Source organism: Asparagus officinalis, unplaced genomic scaffold (genome assembly GCF_001876935.1).
Source record: "Asparagus officinalis unplaced genomic scaffold, Aspof.V1 AsparagusV1_Un359, whole genome shotgun sequence".
NCBI lineage: Eukaryota > Viridiplantae > Streptophyta > Magnoliopsida > Asparagales > Asparagaceae > Asparagus > Asparagus officinalis.
The window spans coordinates 1-7,113 of NW_017972624.1; the positions used below are offsets into that span (position 1 = coordinate 1).

Consider the following 7,113-nt stretch of genomic DNA (forward strand, 5'->3'; position numbering starts at 1 on the left):
CCAAGCGCCGGCGGCACCTCCTTCCCCAAGCTCCAGAGGCACTCCTTCCCCAAAGCGTCGACGCCCTCCTTCCCCAAGCGCCAGCGGCACCTCCTTCCCCAAGCGTCGGCGGTCCTCCTTCATCTTCGTATCCCAAATAAGCCACTGATCTCCGTCGATCTTATAAAATTTGTAACAAACTTAGAGAGGGGGATAGAATTGTAACAAACTTAGGAAGATTTTCTGCAAACTATGCGAAACTCATGGAGATGTTCTATAGTTTACCCAGCTCAATTAAACCTGAGACTGAAAATAGTTAAAAGTTCTAAAATAGTTAAAGTTCCCAATTTCAATCTCGCTATACTAACAGTGAAAAAATTGAATTTGACTTTCTAGTGGTGCGTTGAGAAGGGGGGAAAACTCTTTTAACTCCACATCCATGGACATCGCCAACCTCCTTTCCTCCATTGTTTACGTTACACAGACTCAGCAATTATGAAGCAAAATTCAACACCTGCGGAAATTTTAGCGCTTAAAACCAGATAAATAATAAATAATAATAATAATAATAAAAGTTTTAGGAGCTACACATTGGACGACATAAATGTCTCCGTAACTTCCATTTCAGAATTACATATTACAATCGGTATGTAAACGATATTATATACTTTGACACATGTATATTACAAGGGAAAAATGCTTCCAGCCCCTAAAAGCTAAGGAAACGTGCTTCCCACCCCCAAGACTTTGTCAACGGGTGTTTTTCCCGGCGCTTGGGGATGGAGGGCGCCACCCCTTGGGGAAGGAGGGTAGCGGGATTGGTTAGGGAAGGAGGGCAGCGTATTTTGTGGAGTAATTAGGAAAGGGAGATATTAATCAGGAGAGGTTTGTGATTTTTGCATCTAGGACCCTCGTTTTCTATAAATTTCCTCTCTCGAAAATCTGTTACTTCTATAAATAAGTGTCCAACGAATAACAACTTGACACGTGGCAACAGCGTAGGAAATTTCCTACGCTACCAGCTCACCTCCTGTTTTCTATATATATATCAAGGTTATCGATAGCGGATAGCGTCGCGTAGCGGTGAGGCGTCGCTAAGGCTATTTCGGGCTATTGCGGCAAAATAACGGTAAAAAGCGCAAAGTCAAATAGTGGTCTAATTTAGATATGTATAAATACTAAAAAAAGAAAAATTAAAGAAAAATCTAACAAATCTAAAAGTACATATTTGATGATTTAAAGAGATCCTAAACATGAAATAGACATGTAACCATCACGTAATACCGAAGATGACTGGAGGAGTTAAAAAATCGTCTTCGAGAAGAAGAGCTTAGCGGTGACAGTACTGCCCTAAGAGGAACTCACAGTGAAGGAGGTGAGAGGAAGTATCAATGTAGGTGCCAGAGGCTATGAGAGGTGGCGGGAGTATGCTGAAAATCACAGGAGACGGTGGAATGCAATGGTCAAAGGTTGAGTTTAATTTTAAAAAAATAAGCCTCAAACCGCTTTTAAATAGTAGTCAAAAAGCAAATTTCGAATGCAATCATTCACTATTTACCGTTATGACACACTATTGACCACTTTTACGAACAGACATATTTCGCAATACGTCACCGCTATTGCACGATAGCGTAGCGGGCGATAGCGCGTCGCGGGAAGGGACCGCTAACGCTATTAGTGCCGCTATTACGGGGCTATTTACCGCTATTTATAACAGTGATATATATATATATAAAGTGGGAGTTCTGAAAAAAACTTTTCTAGATGAGTTTTACTCCTAATCCTTTGCAATATTAATATTCTTATCCTAATTATAATTGGTAATCAACTAAAACTATTAAGTCAAAATTAAACTTCCGAGTTAAAGCTCTCTCCATTCACAACTAATTAATAAAAAATTAATCAAATTAGAAGTGGTTGACAACTAAAGAGTAAAAGAAGCTTAGAGGACATAACATGGTAGACATAATATGCATTGCATGTGTAAATATTAACCAATTAATTAATACCAAATTATGGAATTAATGAATTTATTAACAACAATTGATTGATTGAAATGTTTTTTGCATTAGTCCCTTACATATCTCATATTTTGAAATTAGTTCGTTAAAGCATTTAAATTATTATTAGGTAACTCAATTCTTAAGTTATTTTGAAATTAATCCTTCAAATAAATGATGTAATTAGCAATTCAAGGGACTAATTTCCCTCTAATTGCTTTTGTTTTACTTTTGATTCGAGGAGCTAAAATCAAATTAACTTAAGAATTGGAGATGCAAGAGCTATTTCAATGCTATGATGAATTAATTTCAAAATAATAAGAATTGACCAACCTAATAGTTGAATGTAGTTAGCTTTGCAAGCTTATGGAGAGAGTTTTCTTAAATGTTAATAGGTTTTTTTCTTAAATGTTGATAGGTTTTCTTATTTTATAGTCATAGGGATCAACATAGAAGATTATTTTTCATTTTCTTTTTAATTCATAAGAATTTTATGTCATCCATTACTTAGATTTGAGGCATTCAAGAAAGTGGTTGCTATATGAGTGACTAACCTTTTCGAAAGATTTGTTGCTTACACTGCTTATGATCACAACGACATATAAAATGAAACTTGAAGGTACATAAACATAAGTATTATGAAGGTTCACAGACAATATTACATCATAAAGTAAAGATTTAAAAAGAAATAAATCAAACAATCATGATATTTAACCACGTGCAATGCATGTGCATCTATATATATATATAGACACACATAATACTATATATATATATATATATATATATATATATATATATATATGAGAAAAATGGGTATGCTTGGTACCAAACACAAATTTTATTCTTTGTAGTGAGATGTCATATTCACATCTACTCATTTCAATTACCAACTACTGAACTACTCGTCAATTGATTGATCCATATAAAAAAATATTCTATAATATAAAGAAATCTGAGACAACCTCTCCTTATCATTGATCCATATCCCCTTTTTGAATCTGCAAGGAAAAATAACAGTTAAGGCAAAAAAAAAAGGAAGGAAGATACTCAAATAAATCATCCTTCCCATTCTCAAAAAACAAATTATTAATAGTAGAATATCGTTAGCATAGATCATATTAACACCGAATAAAACGTTAATTTCGTTGCAATTGAACTTTTTTTCATGCGTAAAAGATGTTACCAAATTAATGCCAAACACGAGCAGCGAAAACAAATCCCTTAAATCAAGATCAACCGAGATTTACACGTGCAATTACGGAAAATTCTCAAAAGGAAAACAAAGTTGCCAAACCCCACATAGAACAGTATAAATACCTCCTCATTCTGCGTAATGCATCCCCAACGAGAGAACAAACGAGAAGAGAGATATCAAGCAAATGGCGTTAACACCAAAACCACCATTATCAATTACAACCTTAGCAAACCTCACCATCCTCTCTCTCCTGTTCTTCTCTGGCCCTTCGCACTCGACACAACCCCTCGATAAAACCCAAGAGCAAAGGTTCGTGGATTGCTTTGGAGATCTGATACATGACCCCCTGCTCAACTTCACTATACTCCACGCCCTTGGCACCCCCTCATACGAAGAATACTTCAAAGCTCCCATAAAAAACTTGCGTTTCATCAACTCCACTTCGAACAAGCCATCATTCATCATGACACCCACGAGCTTGCAGCAAATTTCAAACGCCTTTGTTTGCGCCAGAAATGCTAGCTTTCACATTCGTGCACGCAGCGGGGGCCACGACTATGAAGGCCTATCCTATATCTCACAAAGCTCGAACCCCTACATTCTGATTGATTTGAACAGCAGTAGCATTGTGATAGACATAGAGAAAGGCAATGCAATGGTCCAATCAGGCGCGACCATTGGCGAGCTCTACTATGAGATTGCTCAGAAGAGCAACACCACTGCCTTTCCAGCTGGAATTTGCCCGACGATTGGTGTTGGAGGACACTTCATCGGTGGAGGTATCGGTGCACTGATGAGGAAGTATGGAGTCTCTGCTGATAACATTGAGGATGTTAGGGTGGTTAGGCCTGATGGTGCTCTCGTTGGCAGAATCAATATGGGGGAAGATCATTTCTGGGCTATAAGAGGGGGAGGATCAAACTTTGGCATCATCACAGCTTTCCAGATTAGATTGGTAAGTGTACCTCCAATAGTGACCACCTTTGCAATTACCAAGACTCTAGAGCAGGGAGCAGCCAGACTCGTGGAGAGATGGCAGCATGTCGCGCCAAAGCTTGATGACGATGCTTTCATTAGGATTATTGCATTGGCTGCGGATGACAAGGAATCAAACGAGAAGCGCACAATTAACGCCACGTTCCAGTGCTTGTTTCTCGGTGGTGCGAGCAAGCTTGTAGCTATAATGGATGAGAAGTTCCCTGAGCTAGGAGTCAAGCCTGAGGATTGCGAAGAGATGAGTTGGATACAATCTGTTCTTGACTTTGCAGGATATGGCAAGAACGCGTCCCTGGAGATCTTGAAGTCAAGGAAGCCACAGTTCGAGGGATCATACAAGGGGAAATCGGATTTTGTGAAGGAACCAATATCGGAGAAAGGATGGAATGAGATATGGAGGTTTATGATGGAAGGGAAGGATGAGCCAGTGGTGATGATAATGGATCCTTGGGGTGGAAAGTTGGATGAAATAGATGAAGGTGATATTGCATTTCCCCATAGGAAAGGGAATTTGTATAACATACAATATTTTATGAGATGGCCTGAGAAGGATGAGCAGGTTGCTAAAAGGCACTTGGATTGGATGAGGAAATTCTATGAACTCATGACCCCTTATGTTTCTAAGAGTCCTAGAGCTGCTTATCTCAACTACAAGGATTTGGACTTGGGCTGGAATAAAGAGACGTCGACAAACTACTCCGACGCTAGCGTTTGGGGAGAGAAGTACTTTCTGAATAACTACAAGAAATTGGCCTATGTGAAGGGAAAAGTTGATCCTTATAGCATAATGTGGGATGAGCAGAGCATTCATCCTCTCCTTTGAGCTTAATTAGATGAGATTATATTAATGATGCATTGTGCTTCCTTTCTTACAAATTGCAGGTTTGGTTTAATGTTGTTGGGAATTTACGCCGAAACCCCTACGACAGCAGAAACGCAGTATAGAGAAAATACACCAAGATTTAACGAGGTTCGGCAACTGCCTACGTCCTCGGGAGCCACACTTAAGATCTCTCAATAAATACAAAGCAAGAGCAGATCTCAAACTTGAGATCTCTCAATAAATACTAATTAATACTGTAGCTACAGTATTAATCTCTCTCTCTCAAATACCCCTATTTAATTCTCTCTTAAATAGAGAATATTCCCCCACAATATTCTTTCTCTTTTATTTCCTCTTAAAAATCCCCCTCAAATCACTGTTGAGAGTTAAGAGCTGGAGAAAGAGACAGAGAGAGAGAGAGAGCGCGCAGAGGAGAAAATCGGCTCTGGAAGAAGGAAGAGGCGCCGCCAAAAGATCGCGAGAAAAAGACAACAATCTCGTGCCTTGGGGTTTCCCTTTTTATAGGGAAACCCTAGCTGAGCTGTCGACAGGCTGTCGACAGCCTGGGAAGTTTGCCAGCAGCGCTCGAGCTCGCCTGTCACGAGCTCGCCTGCTTGGAATCGCCTGCACTAGTTCACCTGGCAGATCCTCTCGCGCTCGAGCTCGCCTGCGCCAACTCGAACTCGCCTGCGCTGCATCCTCGATTTCGCCTACAAAGGGGGTCGCCTCGCCTACGCTCGCTGGAGCTCCTCGCCTGCTCGACCTCGCCTAACCTCGTCGAGCTCGCCTGCAGCTCACATCTGCCCCAAACTCGCCTGCTTCAAGGTTTGGATCCACACTCAAACTAACACATGTTGCCTACTTGTGTGGATTCAGTTTCATGATACCTTATAGATATAACAGTATATACACGCCCTCGCTATAAACTCGAAAGCCAATGCATTCCGTTGAGATTTACAGTCAACTAATAATAAAATTCCCTTTCTCTCCTTTCACTCATTATCATTCTTTATGTTGTTTTCCTTCTTATGCATCACAAATTATGCTAAGGTGCCAATAGATAGTTTTGCACTAGATGTCAACCTCGTTATCAGAAGAGGCTTATCTGCAAGTCCAGAAAGGAAAAGGAACATCAGGAGATGACAGATATCTAGCTAAGATTATGGCCAAACCTGTTACTCTACAATCATTCAAGCATCCAGCCAGAGCACCTGACCATACAAACCAATGCTCTGTGCTCCTAATTTCCAGTTTCCAGAAACAGTGGAAAATCATGGATACAGAAAGCTGCTCGAGCTATCCAAGAGTCTGTCTATTATGACTTTGGCATATACTAAAAGAATATAGAATAATTTACAAAATACATCCGAGTACATTAAGGGACTGTTTGTTTCTATGTATTTTGCATCATTGCATTAAAAAATGGGACCCATAAGTTAAAAATCATGGTCTTTTTTTAGCAAATATAGTGTTTATTTATTATTTAAACAATAAATTACTAAATACACAGATTTGGGATTGCCGCATAGGATAAATGCATCAAGAATAATTCCCTAAAAATATGCTAATTTCAACCGGATTTGTGGATTTAGTTATATATCCTCAACAAAATCATGTACAACCAACCAAAATATAACTGAATATTATCCCTCGTGCAAATCCTATTTGGTATCCATCACAAACAAAACACGATTTTAATTATGGGTTTTTCAAAGTCCACTACATCCATCAATATTAACCCACAAACCAAAGAGCCCCTAAGAAATCTACTTCTTTATTACTAAAGGAGAACAACATAAAAGCTAAAATGAACAGTAAGTTTTCTAATTTTCCACCTATTTTCTCCTCAATTCCCCGTAACTATCCATTGTTGAGTTAATTAACCGCAACCGTCCAAACTCCCCACGTTTCAGAACCAAAACCACCCCATCCACACCTCATACCGCCCCCACGTTCTCTCTCTCCCTCCCTCTCTCTCTCTCTCTCTTCCTCTTCACCCCCCCCACTCCTGCTCCCTCATTTAATCAGAACATCGAAATTTTTTAGGCGACGAACATCGGAATGATGAAACCACCCCATCCACACCTCATACCGCCCCCACGTTCTCTCTCTCCCTC

General features: G+C 39.6%; 1 protein-coding gene across 1 annotated transcript; it reads left to right on the forward strand.

The window, feature by feature from the left end:
* The first annotated feature begins 3,361 nt into the window (after positions 1 to 3,361).
* LOC109827683 (berberine bridge enzyme-like 22) lies at positions 3,362 to 4,996 on the forward strand. The gene has a single exon (XM_020394692.1). It carries the CDS (start codon positions 3,362 to 3,364, stop codon positions 4,994 to 4,996), a length of 1,635 nt encoding a protein of 544 aa, XP_020250281.1.
* Positions 4,997 to 7,113: the final 2,117 nt, after the last annotated feature.

Coding starts and splice junctions, on each gene's coding strand:
- LOC109827683 (XM_020394692.1), top strand. CDS start 3,362: ATGGCGTTAACACCAAAACCACCATTATCAATTACAACCTTAGCAAAC.